Below are 19,245 nucleotides of genomic sequence, written 5' to 3'. Positions count from 1 at the left end.
GAATGGTGGCTGTATGGAAAGCAGATTTAAGTCTTAAGTCTGTAAATAGTGGAAGTTTAATTTTAAATCTTGTACACAATCTGACTGTTCTTAACTGAGGATCACTGAAATGAATAATTTACTTTCATTTTTGACAATACTTGTTGTAATAGCCAAGAAACTAGCAAATGTCTGAATGATGGTTTGAATGAAAGCAGATGTAAGTAATAAACCTGTAAATATTAGAAGTTTAAATTTAATTCATGTACATAATTGTACTGTTTACCGACTGAGGATCATTAAAATTAATGAAACTCAAGTTTTTCTAATTACATTTTTGTAATGTGTTTATCTGACATGTTCCACACCCAGGAGGATAATCTCTTTTATGGGTCTATGGAATGAATAGTTAATCTAATCTAATCTTGTTACGGTGCTCGCTTATTTCCAAGTCCGTATCGAGCTTAGTGCTGAGTTTTCACTCAGACAGCGCTTTGGCGTTAGGCGGTTGTTTCCGTGTGTGATCGCTGGCCGGAGCTTAGCTGGAGGCGTGTGACGAGGAAAGAGGTGGCTGCCTTGGCGTGGAGACAGTTCGGCTCGGCTGGGGTTGTTTGCGTCTGGACGCCGAGTGGGGCCCGATGGGAAGACCGAACCGTGATTTTACGGTTAATAGTGTGGACGGCGGCGTGGTGTGCCGTTTAACTTGATTCACAAGGGGAGCAATATCTCGCCTGTTTGTCGAACCTGAGTTTGAAATACCTTCTATGTGCGGCGGGATGTCATTTCGTCCTCCTGTCTCTCCGTCGCTGGGATTGCTATCCTCGTTTACCGTCCCATGGGTGTATATCGATGGGCTACGCTGCTCTCCGTACTCTACTAGACGCTGGTGATGGAAGTGCGTTGTTCAGCGGCACGTTAGTCTGCGTGCTAGATGTTTGATCTTCAAGTGCATAGTCTTCGAGTGGCACTCCTTAGAGTTTGCCTTGCGCAGTTAGATTGGAGTTTATTTTGTCTTGTGGTGCTTCCGTTTTCCGTTAACGAAGGTTAAGCCTGATTCGGCACTCCGTTCGACGCTTGGCACCTTCGCGACTAAACGGAAGCCTTTGGACTGAGAGGTCTTGTGTTTTGCATATTGTTCATAAACTGTTGTTTTGGTATTAAGTTGGCTGAGGTTTCTTATGGACTTCCCGGCATTTGGTCTGTTGTCCGGCCTGGGCTAGGCCTCGTTATTTTAAAAGTCGGTCCTTGTTTTGGCTCAGTATGATTTTGGTTTACTGCCTGGTGGTTCTGGTAGTACGCCGGGTCGCTGTCGTTGTGTTGCATTTTGTATGGGGCTGTGTGCTCGGAGCCGTGGAGTACCATTTGTGTGAACTGCTTCCCTGGGGAGTACTGATCGGACCATTCTTGGTCCTCTGCTGCATGAAATGATTTTATTATTATTTTAAAGTAACATGATCACTTAAATGATTTAATTCTTGCTGCGTTAATTGCAACTTGGGCACTGAGAAATTTAGTAGTGTAATTACGGAAGATTTAATAGTGGCACATGCCCCTTTACCTGTTTCGTAATCTGTTAATTACCGAAAGACCTTAAGCTCATAATCATATGATGTGATTTTCTTAAATTATTGTATTTTTATGTCATTTTATTGTTTTTTTTTTTAATTTGCTGATCACTGCTGTACTGTTCCAAGTACTAAAATGTTTCAGGTGGCTATTAGTTGGGTGGAACGCGCGGAACCGCAACGGAGAGAGTAGTTGCGTGCCTTACGTGTCCGTTGTTGGCGCGGCCTGGTGTCCGTTGTTTGTTTTGGTGCACCTGAGTTAAGTATTGTGTTGCCTCCTCCCTTGCGGCCCCGTCGTGTTATTCTGATAAACATTTTCTTTATGGCATTTTAGTTAGTTTTATGCTAGTATTATTTTAATTTCTTACATTGGTAAAATTGTGCGGCCTTCATTATGCACACTGTTTGTCATCGTAGACTTGATGTGCCATTGTAATTTCTTAAACTCCATTGTGTGTGTCCTTCCTGATACATATCGTTTGTCATAATAGATTTGAGTATGACAATTATAATGTCTCATATATCATGATGTGCGTGTGGAATGGTGCAATAAATGGATGATTGCTATTTCTGTTTTTGGCGCCCTTCATGTCTCCTTCCTTGTCCCTATTGGTACGCTATCCTTGTACTTGTGTTTGTAATGTAATCTAATCAAACATGTTCGTGGTGCTTAACACCGCAAGCGAGCCACAGAGACAGTGGTACCACAATGCAGACCCTCTCGCGCTGCCGGGAGATCACACGTGTCACGCCCACAGCCACGTGACGTCCGGGACGCCGGATCGATCCCCCGACCTGTGTCGGCGCAGCGACGCCACGGCCGCCGACAGGAAACGTGGCAACAGCGCAGCGCAGGGGAGGGCGCCGCGTGGGCAACACACGCCACACAGGGAACGGAGGGAGGGCGGCAGGGCAAGCGAGGGGGGCTATTTCTGCGTGCCCGGGCGTCGGGGCGCCGGCGACGCTGCCTGCTCTCCTACACACTACACACGATTCCCTTCCTGTCTTCGGTATGGAAGACAAGGCCAAACTGTGCGCACTGCGGTGTAACAGTCTCTGCATCTTGTCTTTCACCTTGTTTGTAATATTTTATTTTAATTTATTTGTTTGCCTCTACTACCCAGAAGCTTATCCAATTACAGTGTTATTTGCGAGTAAATGTGTTCAAAAATTAATGAAAGTGTGAATAGGACTCGTGCTGTGACTTTTTCGTACAATCTTAATTATGTGTAGGGATACAATGAAGCGCCAAAGAAACTGATACGGGCATGCGTATTCAAATACTGAGATATGTAAACGGGCAAAATACAGCGCTGCGGCCGGCAACGCCTCTATAAGATAACAAGTATCTGGTCCACTTGCCGACCGGGATGACCGAGCGATTCTAGGCGCTACAGTCTGGCACCGCGCGACCACTGCGGTTGCAGGTTCGAATCCTGCTTCGGGCATGGATGTGTGTAATGTCCTTAGGTTAGTTAGGTTTCAGTAGTTCTAAGTTCTTGGGGACTGATGACCTCAGAAGTTAAGTCCCATAGTGCTCAGAGCCATTTAAACAAAATTTTGGTCCACTTGTTAGATCGGTTACTGCTGCTACAATGGAAGGTTATCTAAATTTAAGTGAGTCTGAACGTTTTGTTATACTCGGCGTACAGCGGTGGGACGCAGCATCTCCGAGATAGTGAAGAAGTGAGGATTTTCCCGTACGACCATTTCAAGAGTGCACCGGTTCTGGTAAAACATCAAGCCAGCCGGTGTGGTCGAGCGGTTCTAGGCGCTTCAGTCTGGAGCCGCGCGACCGCTACGGTCGCAGGTTCGAATCCTGCCTCGGGCATGAATGTGTGTGGTGTCCTTAGGTTAGTTAGGTTTAAGTAGTTCTAAGTTCTAGAGAACTGATGACCTTCGATGTTAAGTCCCATAGTGCTCAGAGCCATTTGAACCATTTTTTTGGTAAAACATCAAATCTTCGAAATCGCTGCGGTAGGTAAAAGAGCCAACAAGAACGGGACCAACGACCACTGAAGAGAATCGTTCAACGTGACAGAAGTGCAATCCTACCGCAGTTGCTGCTCATTTCAATGATGGGCCATCAACATACGTTAAGCGTGAGAACAATTCAACGAAACATCTTCGATATGGGCTTCCGGAGCCGAAGACCCTCTCGTGTATCCTTGATGAATGAACGACACAAAGCTTTACGCCTCACTTGGCCCCATCAACACCGACATTGGATTGTTGATGACTGGAAAACTGTTACCTGGTCGGACGAGTCTCTGTTCTAATTGTATCGACCGGATGGAGGTGTTCGAGCATGGCGACAACCTCATGAATCTATTGACACTGCATGTCAGCAGGGGACTGTTGAAGCTTGTGGAGGCTCTGTAATGGCGTGGGGCGTGTGCAGCTGCAGTGATGTAGACCCTAATACGTCTAGATACGACTCTGACAGGTGACACGTACGTAAGCATTCTGTCTGATCAGCTGCATCCATTTAAGTCCATTGCGCAATTGCATTGGGCAATTCCAGCAGGACAGTGCGACACCCCACACGTCCAGAACTGCTACAGAGTGGATCCAGGAACAATGTTCTCAGTTTTAACACTTGCGCAGGTCACCAACTCCCCAGACATGAACATTATTAAGCATATCTGGGATGCCTTGCAACTTCGTATTCGGAAGAGATGTCCCCCCCTCGTGCTCTTACAGATTTGTGGACAGCCCCGCAGGATTCATGTTGTCATTTTCGTCCAGCAGTACTTCAGACGTTAGTCGAGTCCATGCCACGTCCTGTTGCAGCACTTCTGCGCGCTCGCGAGAGCCTTACAGGATATTAGGCAGTTGTACTAGTTTCTTTGGCTCTTCAGTGTAGTTTATCCATTGTGGGAATTGAGAATCTCGACGACTATTGCCGATATCAGCAGTAGCAAGGGATCGCCCCTGGAATTTACTTTAAGTTTTAAGTTTAAATTTGTTTTATAATTTCGCATTTGCCATCGTAATTCCTGAGGAAAGAAACGGCTCTTTGCAGATGACAGACAGACAACCAGATAATAAATGATAAAAAAGCATTTTTCTCGCCAGATGTAAGTACAAATTAATATTTCAAAATTTCATGATAGCAGATCAATGGGAAGTATTCTGTAAGTTCTCATAAGAGATTTTACGAATATCAAAATATGTGACATAAATGGCAGCATATTTTAGTTTCATTGACTTAGAACCTTAAATTCTATACACCGCCAAGGGACCGTAGATCTTAGTATGTGTCAAATTTCAACTTGATACGTTTACCCTTTCCTGAGAAAAAGGATCTTAACAGACGAACAGTTAGACGGACGGATGACAAATAAAAATCTTTTTTCCGTGTCATATAGTTACAAATTAATAATTTTAGAGCCTTGTGCGTTAATTGTACTGTGTCCGCCCCAGCTAGCTGAATGGTTAGGGTGACGGATTGTCAGGTCTCTGGGCCCGGGTTCGATTCCCCGCTGGTTCGTGGAATTTTCTCCGCCCAGGGGCTGGGTGTTGTGCTGTCCTCATTATCATCCTTTCATCCTCATCGACTGCAGGTCGCCGAAGTGGCGTCAAATTGAAAGACCGGCGCCCTGCGAACGGTCTGCCCGATGGGGGGCCCTAGCCATACGAAAAAAATAAAATAAAACTTGTACTGTGAAACTTTGCTGCTTGCCAAATTTCGTGATCTGAGGTCAACTGGAAGTACCCTATAGATTTTGGTGAGTGCATTTGGGACTAATAAAATATGTGACCATATCTTATGTCTGCTTTCAGTAAGAAGCTTTCACGCTACCAGGGGACAAAAGACCTTAGTATGTGACATCATAAATTTCAAATTGATACATCTTCCCGTTCTTGAGAAAAAGGGTTCTTAACTATCGGACAGACAGACTGACTGACGACAGGGTGATGCCGTAAGGGTTACGTTTCTACCGGCTGGGGTACAGAACGCAAAAACGGTCGCATTTTTTGTGAAATGAGTTTTCGAAAAGTAAGAAATAAAACAAAATAGACGACTACAGAAACATTTGATGCGCCTGGAGCGATGTTCTAAAACATGTGCTGCAAATGATGTGCCGGATGAGGGAGCACATTCTGTTTTTTCGTATTTGAAGGATTCTCCACTAAAATTTTTTTGAAACTGAAAAATTGTTGGATTATTTTTACGCTTTCTGGCACAGATGACAAAAATATGTCAACCAACATCCACTTCCTCAGACAGCATGCTCTACGTAATCCATCAGGCTAATATCTTCTAGAACTGTTTAAAGTTCTAACAAGGAAACATCACTCACTTCACCCCGTATTTTAAGGAGAAAAAAACACACTTAGAAGACATAAGCACCAGCATACGAACCCGCGCAACAATTTGGGCCATAATTCAGACAGTACGCAGTTACGACTTTATGGAAAGACAGCTCTTGAACTTCCACGCGCTCCTTGTGTTGTCGCTCCCTCCATCCCATTACAGAGCTTAATGCTCGAACGCGAAGTACTGTAAACTGGAGCGCGTAAAGGCAGGGTCAGTTTAATGCCAAAGCGACACAAACCGCCGCTTGAAGCGACAAGCTGCGGGGGGCGCATAAGTCGCCCAAAGTGCCAAAATTTGTATGCAGTGTGTATCATAATTAGCAGCCAAAACAACCCATTCCCACGCTCATTAGATTTATATTTATTTTTAAAGGTCTTACAAAGAGCCCAGGAAAGGGTAATTAAGGTGTCTATAAAGTATCTATAAAGTCTGGAATAGGTTGTACTTAACTTTGAATAACCAGAGGTGAGAATAAATTTATCGTCAGCTATTTTACATCCACTGTTGCGTAAGGCATAGTCCTAGGCTGAACTATAACCATACACTTCAGCGTTCAGGTATACACATCCATGACACTCCTGTGTATTTTCTAGTGTAATTTGTCTACGTTTTGTTAGGTCTTCGTTCTAGATCTTTTCTTATCTTTGCAAGAACCTCCTTGCTACATACGATCCGTTTGCCTGGCTATAGGTACTGTTCGTCTCTCTATCGTTTTATTTAGGACCACAGTCATGTCCTTCACTACAGATTTATTTTCGCAAATCCATTTGTTTGGGGCTCGGACCTAGAGTTCACTTCTAATGAAGGAAGGGATCACAGCTTTCCACTGTCCCTGGCCCTCTTTGAAGGGGTGGGGGTCAAAGGTAGTGTAGTCACCGACGTGTTAATACCCATGTTTCATTCATTCTGTATGAGAATGAGAGCACTTAGTGACTTGCAACAAACTTTACACATAATATCAAATCTTTAAGTAACTTCTTCTCGGCGACAATCCCCGCAAAATGATGAGAGGAAAAAATATTATCGCTAACTGTATTTTCGCATTCTCATGCAGTAAAACTGTCGCATGAAGCAGGACGTTTCAATTTATTACTCCTTTACTACTAACTGTATTCGTGACACATTTTACTGACATTATTCACAAGTACCACTGAATGTACCAGCAAAATTCTGAATGACGCATAGTTCTACAGATGTGACGTTACAAGCACTGAGATGTGTGAAAAACTGTGGCATCATGTACGATTTTTATCTCTTCTTTACAAATAACTCTATTCACAACTAATTTCACAGACAGTGGAAAGGTGGCTACACTGAGCCACAGCGCCAGAGATTGCGCCAAAGAGTGTTATTCAGCCGCCTCCACTGGCAGTGCTTGTCGAGAACTCGTAGTAGGCAGTGCTTGTCGAGATGTGGCAGTAGTCAGTTCTTGTCGAGAGGTGGTAGTAGCGAGTCGGTGTGGAGATGTTGTAGTAGTGAGTGCTTGTTCCATGTTTTATGCAGTTGTTTGATGGGCTAGACAGCAGATGTTGTTCTAATGGAGATATTGTAATGATTAGAGTGCTTTTCATCAATATATATGAAGGTAACAAAACTCGCTTTATTTCTCATTATTTCAATGTCTTGAATAATGCGTCATTACAGGTTCAGTCAACAAAGCATCTGGCTTGTGTTCTTGTATTAGAGTGTAATTCTGGTTTTCTTGCGCAATTATAGTATTTCTATTTTTTAATTACTTCAGTATAAATTATATTTAAGATTTCTTGTCTTATTGAAGAAGAGCCGTGCCAGATGTGTACGTTGAATCACACTCCCACACACAGAACAATTACACTTGTGTTTTGGTTTCGTAGGTTTTATAGTTGCTGGGGACTTAATTAATTAATTGTGTTAACGAAAATTTTCATTTCATTCTTTGTTGTTGTTCTATGCAGTCAGATTGCGTACAAATACTAGTCAGGGCCAACCGTTTACGAGACTACGTAATCGGACATACAGCGACTAAAATTAAAATTATTTGCATTAAAAGAATAATTAAGCCCCCATGCACGTGGCGACCGCTGCTTCGGATCGTCCCTTGGAATTCTTCTGATTGTAAAAATAGTAGACAGTAGTATTGTTGTAGTAATTTGTAGTTTAGTAATTGTAGTCCATATTGCATGTGTAGATTTGGTAATTGGCATTCTTCTAATGGTATTTTTCAAAATTTAATTTTTGTTGCCTTGTCTACAGGTTTGACAATTTAGTGCAATTATTTCAATTGTTCGTTAATCGTGTTTGAAGGAGACATTTCATGTAAATGGTATTGTTGGAGATAAAGAGTCATTGTGTGTAATTTTCGTACAGTGACGAGTTTTGTATGTTTTGTAAATGATTACGCGATCGATGAAAAAGGCAAAAATGATGGATAGTCAGGATGACGAAATTGTTGACACGGCGAACTCGCCAACACAGGAGAACAGTTGATGAATAATGAAGTGGAAAACAATTTAATAAGCAGGGAACATAGTCCAGAACCAGTTCAAAATTTTTCACAATCAAAAAATTCTCAGAATACGAGATTAACGACAGAAGATATGCAGCAGTTGATGGGTGCAATATTAAATTTGGGATCTCGGTTAGACTCACAAATGGGAACAATGGAGCAGTTACGATCTGAAATTAAAACACAAATAGGAAGAATTAAAACGAAGATGGAAACTTTGACAACACGATTAGACTCACGAATAGGGACATGTTTCAAAAATACGAATGATGAATCAAAGAAAGAAATTAGAGAAGAAGTACAACCGATTTTGAATGCTCACAATAACAGTTTAATTTCAACAGAAATTAGACAAGAGGAACAGGACAGAGAACAGGAAGAAAAAGATCGCGTGATAGTACAAAAATTTTCAGAGTTAAATTTACAACGTGCACACGATAAGGAAGAAATATTTGAGAGAATCAAGGAATCCGTACCAAATGACAGAATAAATAATCTAACACAACAATATGAACAGTTAACTAGCCAATGTGTCAATACTGAAACCCGAGTCGGGACACTTACGGAAGACGTAAATAAACAGAAAGAAAAAATAGGTGACTTATCGGAAAGAGTTGAGGAGATTTCAGATAAATTGACAAATCTTATTTTACATGGGGACAGAGATTCGGATGATACAGCTACATTACCATTTGCAGAAACCGAAGAGTACCAGAACATAAATAAGCATGTTGAAAATCAGGGAAAATTTAATGAACGCGTGAAAAGGGAATTTGAGGCATTAAAAAAGCAAGTCAAACAAATTGAAGGCAAAATTGTAGGAAAAGACAGCAAAAGAAATTTAGAATCACAGATACCAGAGGGGTTTGAAGAAAATAATTTGTTTCATTTACGGGATGCAACAAGAGAGCGCCAGGAGCGCGAACTTGACAATAATCAACATTGGGACTGGGACAGACGCGGTAGGTCTTTGTCGCCACGAGGCGAAAACTTTGACTATAAACACTTTTTGACTGTTCGGAAATTTAAGATCTTCCGCAATTCTAAGAATGACATACATCCATGTTCATGGTTAGATCAATTTATGTACGCACTTCCATCAAATTGGCCACTAAGTCACAAACTAGAAATTATGTGCGGCTATTAAAATCCTCAGGTGATTCACTACACTAAGTGAATATGTGCCGTAGCGTGCATAGGGCCCCGAGCTGTAGTGGTGCTATTTCCCTTTTAGTTTTCTGCACCGCTTCCTACTCTTTTACTATTCTTTGCATCTGTCAAAACAACTCTTCTACTACCAATCTATCTACAGAGTCGTTAAATAATAACCGAATATGACTATTTTACCCAAAAGTGATTTCGGAAATTACCATTTGGACTTACTGTACCTTCGTCAGCATTCATTCGTAGTTTAAAAGAAATTTTACCTGTTTATCTTCGTGACAATATTACTTCATATGTTGACGATATTCTTATTGCTAAACATTCTTGGAGTGACCATAACAAAATTTTGGATTCATTATTACGTAATTTTGCAAGAGTTGTCATTACAGTGAACTTGGGAAAATCTGAATTTGGTTGTTCTCAGGTGAAATTTCTCGGTCACATTATTTCTACAGAAGGTATTCTTCCTGATCCAGAGAAATTAGACGCTATATGTAATTATACTGTTCCTACCACAAAACGTGATGTTCGTAGTTTCCTTGGTGTCTGTAATTTTCTTAGACGCTTTGTTAGATTGGACAATTTGGCCACACCTCGTTTATGTGAACTATCCGGAAAGAATTCTAATTGGTGTTGGGATGAGGAAGCTCAGTCACAATTTGAACTACTTCGTGATGCTTTAGTTGCTGCTCCACTTCTTTCACATCCGGATTTATCTAAAGATTTTTGTTTGGTGACGGACTCATCATACAAAGGCCTAGGTGCACATTTATTTCAAGAGATAGAAGAAAACGGCGTTGTAGTACAGAAGACTATTGCGTTTGGAAGTCGGGTTCTCTCTAAATCCGAAAAGAATTATTCGATTACGGAACTTGAAGCTTTGGTTGTTGTTTGGGCTTTTACAAAATTTCGGACATTTTTGTTTGGCAGACATACTAAGGTTTACACCGATCATCGAGTTCTGGAATTTCTTATGTCAACAAAATTAACTCACGGCAGATTGTCACGATGGGCGCTGTATCTACAGGAATTTGATTTTTGTATTGTTTACATACAGGGTTCTTCAAATATTGTTGCTGATGCTTTATCACGTGCACCTATGGGTTTGAAACAAAGTGCTGAAGAGGACTGCATAGAAAACAATTATTGTTTGATGTATATTCAAGGTGTTGCGTTTGAGAACTTTATTTCATCTTCGCTCCAGGACATCGCTAAGGAGCAAAATAAGGATCCAATCTGGAAGGACATTAAGGATAAGTGGAGGAGGAAGGAAAGCGTAGCGATTAGACAGCATTATTTAGTTCGCAATGACATTCTTTTTAAACGAAAATCGATCGACAACTCTGTTTGGTTAGTTTGTATTCCTGCTGAGTGGGTCAATAAATTAATTTGGTACACACACTTCAGTTATGCACACTTTGGTCCCAGAAAATGCTTTCATAAATTACGAGAAAATTGCTACTTCAGTAATATGGAAAAACGTATTCGATCTGTTCTTGCCAAATGCAAATTATGTCAAAAGGCTAAGCCGCCAACTATTTCTCACAGAGCACCGTTATTTCCTATCATTCCAGCGAAATTAAAGGACATGGCTGCAGTCGATTTGTTCGGTCCAGTGGTTCGTTCTACTAATGGTTTTGCGTACATTTTGGTAGCAGTGGAGTTGACATCAAAATATGTGTGTTTTACACCTTTATGCAAAGCAACAGCTCGTTCAGTATCTAATGCTTTCATTAAACATTTTCTTAAAGAAGTGGGTCATGTTGATAAGGTTATATCAGATAATGGATCACAGTTTCGTTCTAAAATTTGGCTTTGTACTCTACGGTGTCATAAGATTAAACCAATTTTCATTTCACTTTTTCACCCTCAATCTAACGCTTCAGAGAGATGGATGAAGGAAATCAATAAATTGTGTCGACTTTATTGTCATCAGAACCACAGAACGTGGGATCAGTACCTTCATATTTTTCAAAACATCCTGAATGAACTTCCTAATGACTCAACTTCTTTACCGCCAATACTGATATTAAAAAACAAAGCACCGACAAATCGCATTTCTGAAATCGTTCCTTTTCCGCCTACACGGAAACTGCGGCATTCTGAAGTTGTCAACCTGGCTCTACAAAATATTGCGTCTGCGGCTGCTAGAAGAGAGAAATCAGCTAGGCGTCCTGGTCGTTTAAAAACCTTGTCAGTTGGTCAAAAGGTATTAATTAAGTCTCATCGTTTGTCTCACAAAGGAAAAGGCTTGTGTCGCAAATTTTTTCTGTTTTATAACGGTCCATATAGAATTCGCAAATTTATTCATGATAACACTGTCGAAGTAGAAACTCCTAAATCTAGACGCTCTAAGGGAATACATCATATGTCTAACGTTAAAATTTTTGTGGAATGATATACTTTTGAAACATTTTTGTGGAATGACATACTTTTGAGAAACTAACAGTTAGATGTAAACATGCAGAGAATACAAGGATACCGCGCTGTGTTTTGGCGGCGGCACATACTCAAAGCAACAGTCAAGTCTGCGCGCCGCACAAGACAGTCGTTGACCGCAAACAATTACTTCCTACGTCACGCGCCTACAGCTGATCGAGCGCTCAGTGCGAATGCACTGACAGCGGTAAACAAATACACAGTCTAATTTCTCCGATTAAATTCAGTATAAAGCTCTAGTGACTTGATGAATTATGTTATTAACGTTCAGTATTTTTCAGGATACGGTTGTGTAAAATATTTAAGAACTTCAGGTAAATTCTGTGTGTGTCCGACGTTAAGAGGACTTGCTATCGAGAAAATTTCAGGAAGAATGTAATTTCGAAGAAGAAACTAATAAACTAAAAAGGTAACTATTAATTGAGTTTATTTTTCAGGTAACATATTTCCACTTAGGTACGTACTTTAGACGTAATTTGCTGCTCGCGATTACGTGATTCATACTTTGTGCTAATTTCATGTTCTATGAATTTACTTGTGAAGCGACGTGCTTGCGTACGTTAACTGATTTTGACAATGATTATTAATGAACAGGGATGTAGCTTGTGTATATTGTGCATCGCTTGGCTGCACTGCTTTTTCACTGATGTCATATTTTTTTTATTATGTGCCAGCTGTGCTTATTTATTTAAATTATAATTGTCACCTGATTAATTGTGCTGACTGTGATTATGTATGTAGGTTACACTTTGTGATTTATCTGCTTGCGCCTTTATGTTTACTTATTAAGATTACATATGAACATTTATTTGCTTATGCTGATATGATGCTAATGATCTGTTTATTATGTAAGATATATATTTGCTGTTTTGCTTATGGATTGCATATTTACACATTTCTGTTTTGTTATCAAAACTACTCTTTAATTTGTTATATAGCAATGCTGATGTACAGTGTACGAACATAGAGTTTAGGTCACACTATGGTATTAATTATAGATTGTTCGCTTGGCAGAGCCTCGTTGTAGGGATTGTAGTACATCCATTTGTTGACATTGTGTTCTCCACTGGTATATTTACTCGCTATTGCATGTTTTGCTTACGCTCAGTGCTTTATATTTTTAAGATAAGAAAATGAACTGCTATTATTCGACAAACGACATTAGTACAAGAAACTTCATAGAAGTCACATGAGCTGAGGTTTTATGGAAGCTGTATAAATTTATGCTAATAGGAAGGAAGCTAACGACACGACATACCAACACTAGGGTTAGACCATTGACAGTTATTACACTGCATTCTTCGTGAGCAATTGAAATAGCAAGTGACGCTTGACACAAAAAATACTCCACATGTTTGCTTCTGCCATAATTCTTGGAGTGGTGTACACATTGAAATATCACTATTATTCATACTTCGTAATCGTACTTAATTACTGAGAGTTATTCGAACTAAAGGCTGTTAGAGGTCATGTATGCATTTCTTTTATTTAATGATGGACAAAGTAACCAAAATGTATCTTATAATTTATAATGAGTAGAAGATATGGGTCAGGTGGACTACACAGAGGTTGTGTGTGGACATTGTGTCTTCGGATTGTATGGGATGATGAATTGAAGTTTGCACTAGAATTTTATCTGTACTTGTTCGAGGAGACTGACTAGAGGAAAGAGTTGTTATGGAAGTGAAATGATATTAGCAATAAGGTTTATACGTATCGATGTATTGAAGAGTTATTATTGAAGTATTGAGAGTATGTGATGCTGATGATTATTGGAGTTTTGATGGATAAGAGGCAAAGTAAGTGAGGAGCATATTTTTTTGTTGGTTTATATGGAACAAGGAAGATGAAGTTGGCAGACTAGAACACTCAAGTTGAAGGAAGATAGTCTACACACACACTTTGTTAAATCACTAAGCAGTATATACTTTTTTTTGGAGAGAGGAAGTATTTGCATATCTTGGCACACTGACAGTTGTTCAGCAACCGTACATTTTGATCTGGCTCGGCAAACATTGTTCTTGACATGATGACTATGACGTTGACTAACTATTATTGACTGTTATACATTGCTGCCACTACTACTTGATACACATGTCGAACATCAAACCTTTGACAGAATTGCATTTACACAGTTAACACTATTCAATTACACAGTAGTACTTAATGTGGATGAAAGATGAGTGAGTGTGTTTTGTGTGTTTTCCTTTCCCAATCCCAAATTGGTCCCAACCTATCTCCTAAATTTTATTTTACTTGTTTGTTGTGGCTTGCACTGACACCCATAAATATTATAGGTTTACTGATATTTGTGTATTGTATTAGTTAATATGACAATTATCTGATATCATTTGTGTGTTTATTATAATTTGTATGTTTAGTGTAAGAGCATTGATAATAATTTTGTAACAGCAATTGTGTGTGCATTCAAACTATTGTTCATGCCTGAACTGTGTGATTAGTGATAGTGAATATTATGGACTGTTACTTGCACTTTTTCTACATGATTGGTGCCACTAGGACATGTTTAACTTCTGCTTGTAAGCTCTGATAAACAGTGTGATTAGTGATAGTGAATATTATGGACTGCTGTCTGCACCTGTTCAACATTACTGGGTGCCACAGATGGAACTGCTTCTACTGAAATGAAGTCACTTGTGGTGTCTGCACCTGTTCAACATTGCTGGGTGCCACTAATGGAACTACTTCTATTGAAATGATGTCACTTGTTGGTCTCTACACCTGTTCAACATAGCTGGGTGCCACTAATGGAACTGCTTCTACTGAAATGATGTCACTTGTTGGTGTCTGCACCTGTTCAACATCGCCGGGTGCCACTGATGAAACTGCTTCTACTGAGATAATGTCACTTGTTGGTGTCTGCACCTGTTCAACATTGCTGGGTGTAACTGATGGAACTGCTTCTATTGAAATGATGTCACTTGTTGGTGTCTGCACCTGTTCAACAATGCTGGGTGCCACTAATGGAACTGCTTCTACTGACATAATGTCACTTGTTGGTGTCTACACCTGTTCAACATTACCGGGTGCCACTGATGGACTGCTTCTACTAAAATGATGTCACTTGTTGGTATTTGCACCTGTTGACCATTGTTGGGTGCTACTGCTGGAACTATCAACTACTTGTTTTTTTTTTTTTCAATCATTCAAAGCATTTTATGTGAACATTTGTATAAACTGATTTTTTGTGTATTGTGTGAACTATTATGTAAAGTCATATGTATGAAAGAATTTGTATTGCTTACTGTATTTCATATATTAGGTTATTGAAAGGTCAGTGCAAAGCCAAAATTTTATCTAATTATGTGATATTTACGTATTAATATTATCCTTTATTTTTGTCTGTATTTTTGTGGACGAATTTGGTGGTATTTTCACCACCAATGCTGGCAAAAATACCATCAAATTCAGGCCCTTGGAGGAAGGGCATATGAAAGGTGGCTACACTGAGCCACAGCGCCAGAGATTGCGCCAAAGAGTATTATTCAGCCGCCTCCACTGGCAGTGCTTGTCGAGAACTCGTAGAAGGCAGTGCTTGTCGAGATGTGGCAGTAGTCAGTTTGCCGAGAGATGGTAGTAGCGAGTCGGTGTGGAGATGTTGTAGTAGTGAGTGCTTGTTCCATGTTTTATGCAGTTGTTTGATGGGCTAGACAGCAGATGTTGTTCTAATGGAGATATTGTAATGATTAGAGTGCTTTTCATCAATATATATGAAGGTAACAAAACTCGCTTTATTTCTCATTATTTCAATGTCTTGAATAATGCGTCATTACAGGTTCAGTCAACAAAGCATCTGGCTTGTGTTCTTGTATTAGAGTGTAATTCTGGTTTTCTTGCGCAATTATAGTATTTCTATTTTTTAATTACTTCAGTATAAATTATATTTAAGATTTCTTGTCTTATTGAAGAAGAGCCGTGCCAGATGTGTACGTTGAATCACACTCCCACACACAGAACAATTACACTTGTGTTTTGGTTTCGTAGGTTTTATAGTTGCTGGGGACTTAATTAATTAATTGTGTTAACGAAAATTTTCATTTCATTCTTTGTTGTTGTTCTATGCAGTCAGATTGCGTACAAATACTAGTCAGGGCCAACCGTTTACAAGACCTTGTAACCGGACATACAGCTACGAAAAATTAAAAGTATTTGCATTCTTTTTAAATAATTAAGCCCCCATGCACAGTAGTCACATATACCACTGGATGTGCCTGCAAAATTACGTCATTGTTACAACACGTAGTTCAGGATATCGACGTCATAAACATTGAGCTGCGTGAAAATGAAATTATAGGGCGAAATTCGCTAGTGATACAGCTGAAATATGTGTACAAATACGTGTGAAATGTGTTACGTGTGTGTGAAACAAATCTGACACGTGTGTAAGCGAGCAAAGCTGCTAGTAAAAAGCTCTTCCTAAGCCCTTGAAACGACTCCAACCAAATTTGGTACATATATTGGTTACAGTCTGGAAAAGAATACTGTGGGCTAAAGAACCACCAGCCTTCTGCTGGGGTGAGGGCGATAACGTGGAGAAAGAAAGGGAGAGGAGGAGATGCACAGGCAGAGCGAGTGAAGGAGGTGATGGGTCACAGACATGAAGGGCGTGGGGGGGGGGGGGGGGGAAGGAAGGAGATGGACAGAGAGAGGAGGAGGAAGAGATGACAGTGAGAGAGGGGAAGAGGAAATGGACTAATAGTAGATTAGAATAAATAATACCCAGCCATTTTTTATACATTACTGTTTTACCGCGAGTACCACAGCGGAACGCAGCTATTATATTAATACAGCTATAATAATTTGTTTACTACACTGGTTAGTACAGTGCTTTTACATTTTGGAGGGATGGGGAGGGGCCATAAGATCCGCCCCTTTTCGATCCACTTATGATTTGTTTGTTTTGCTGTCTCTTCTGGTAATTTGGAACTTGGATCTCTCCTATTCTCACTGCTTCACATCACAAAATCTTTCCCTTAGTGAATCAAGCTAGTGGCATTTTGTTTTCATGGAATTTCTCCGCGAAGTTATGTCACATTCTCTCTCTTAAAGACAATGACAGCGACAAAGTAGGTTATGGGGTTATCATTTTGCGCTGCGTTTGCTTCAGTACTGAGAAAACTATCCAGAGTAACATGGAACGAAACTGAATCTTGAGATTCAGGACAAAAGAATGAAAAGGGATTCCGACAAAAAAGTTCCTCCTGTGTCTTTGGGTACCACTGTACGAGCTCCGATTCCCGACGTTGACAAAGGGTGGGCGACACACCGTCTGTTGGCAGTTGTTATGAACGTGACGGAAAATGGCTTTTACCGACTTGGAACTGCAAAAGGAATCTTGAAGCAGCTCTATGCAAGATCAGAGGTCACTCTATGTCCAAAGAATTTAATGAAAATTGAAGACTTTCCTGACCACAAAATACCACTCCGATCTGCAGCTACTTCTCAGTCCACAGGAAGCAGCCAAGGATTCGATGTATGTGCAACAGGAAATGACAAAATATGAAGTGCTTTTGTGTGAAAAAGAAAATTAAATGCAATTCAGAATGTCACTCTAGCCTTCCCTGCTGCAACAAGTAGGCCATGCCAGTTCTGCTTTGTGTTTTATCGGTAGCAATACTACGTTCACATTCTTTTTTAAGTTATGAAATGTATGTACAAGATCAATTTGTCAAAATGTAAAGTGTTTTTTTGCGAAGAAATAAAGTGAGTTTTTTTCTGTAACAAGTATTTCCGTCTCAGTTCTGCTTTCCTTGTTTTCCGGTAAGAATATGCTATGCTTTATTTCGTAGTTTTGTTCTTTCAATTTCAAATGCCTACTTATTAATAAGGGCTTCTCATCTTGTGTCGTTTTGCATAGAAGGTCCATTGTATATGATGCCTAGGAAAAGTATGTAACATGTTCACAAACAAACTTCTATTTCATAGTTTGCCTAAAACCATGAGCCATTCCATACTTTACCTAACTATTCCATAGAATACCGGAACTGCGCACACTGCCAGTAATAGATAGACCGGTTCCCATCAGATCGCCGAACTTAAACAAAGTTGGGCGTGGCCTGTAGCTGGATGATTTACCGTCCGGTTACACCGCGTGCTATTGCCAATTTTTCCTTTGCCTTTGCGGCAGAGGGTACAGAAGGGGTGGTGGCGTGAAGTCTCTGATCATCTGTCTTTGTGCCCATGTCCGGGATTCAGTTCCAGACCTGTACGTAATGTCTCATGAAGTGACGACGTGCAACATTTTTTAAGGTTATCCGTCCGTCGCAGGGGGACGTTAAATTCGGCGGCTTCCTTGGTGAAACCCGGTGCCGGCACTTAACCTATTTCTCTCGAAGACCACACTCTCCCTTTTCTTATCATCTTCAACAAGATCAGGACATTACACTCTACACTCACTATTACAGTCGTTTACTCTTAACAGATCCAAATCCACACACAGCTGCCATACTTCGCGAAGGAAAAAAATCCTTTCTAATTAGTCGGCTGAACCTGCACTTCTGAGCCTCCCAGCGATTCACGCCATACGACTTTACTTAACTTTTTCGTTTCAATAGGCTTCCACCAGGACTGAAAAAAAGCTGGGTGATAAGCCCCAGCTATTCAAATCCAAGTTAAAAGCTACCTTGTGACACACTACCTTCTATACTGTACAGGAGTTCATCGCAGTACTTCAGGAATTTTTTCTGTTATTTGTTATTTATTCTCATACTTTCTCATGATTTTTTTCGTGTTTTGTTAATGCTTTAACTATTTGGCTTGTAAATCCTTTAATCAGCTTTCTGTAAACTACGTACTTACTCTTTCCATGACCAAGTAGCTTTGGCTCGTATGATCCCACGGAACCTGATAAATAAACAAGAAAATTAAAAGGAGGACACAGTGGTGTTTAAAGAAACTGAATTGGTAGACGATTGAAGAGAAACTCAAACTTTCCCGTGAAATCCTACTTAACGAAGTTTCAAGAACCAGCTTTAGATGAAGAATCTAGGAATACACAAAAACCTCCTAAATATCGCTCCCAAATGGATAACAGGGACAATATTTGACTAATTACAGTGGGCACGTAGGTATTTAAGCAATCGTTCTTCTCGGATGAATACGCGAATGGAACGGGAAGAAGCTCTAATAACTGGTAAAATGGGAAATACCCTCTGCCGTGCACTTCGCAGTGGTTTGCACAGTGTTCAAAAAATGGTTCAAATGGCTCTGAGCACTATGGGACTTAACATCTGAGGTCATCAGTCCCCTAGAACTTAGAACTACTTAAA

General features: G+C 40.2%; 1 protein-coding gene across 6 annotated transcripts in view; it reads right to left on the bottom strand.

The window, feature by feature from the left end:
• LOC124804862 overlaps positions 1-19,245 on the bottom strand; it is a 297,784-nt gene that overhangs the window by 61,050 nt on the left and 217,489 nt on the right. For 3 of the 6 annotated variants that reach the window (XM_047265222.1, XM_047265224.1, XM_047265223.1), the window contains exon 3: positions 18,776-18,820. The exons of the other annotated variants lie outside the window; for them this stretch is intronic. In XM_047265222.1, the coding sequence (XP_047121178.1) occupies positions 18,776-18,820 (45 nt within the window). The remainder of the gene's footprint in view (positions 1-18,775; positions 18,821-19,245) is intronic. 6 annotated transcript variants of the gene reach the window in all.

Source organism: Schistocerca piceifrons, chromosome 7 (assembly GCF_021461385.2).
Source record: "Schistocerca piceifrons isolate TAMUIC-IGC-003096 chromosome 7, iqSchPice1.1, whole genome shotgun sequence".
In the NCBI taxonomy this organism is placed as follows: domain Eukaryota; kingdom Metazoa; phylum Arthropoda; class Insecta; order Orthoptera; family Acrididae; genus Schistocerca; species Schistocerca piceifrons.
Note: the sequence above shows the minus strand (reverse complement) of the source record. Positions and strands in the feature narration are given on the sequence as shown.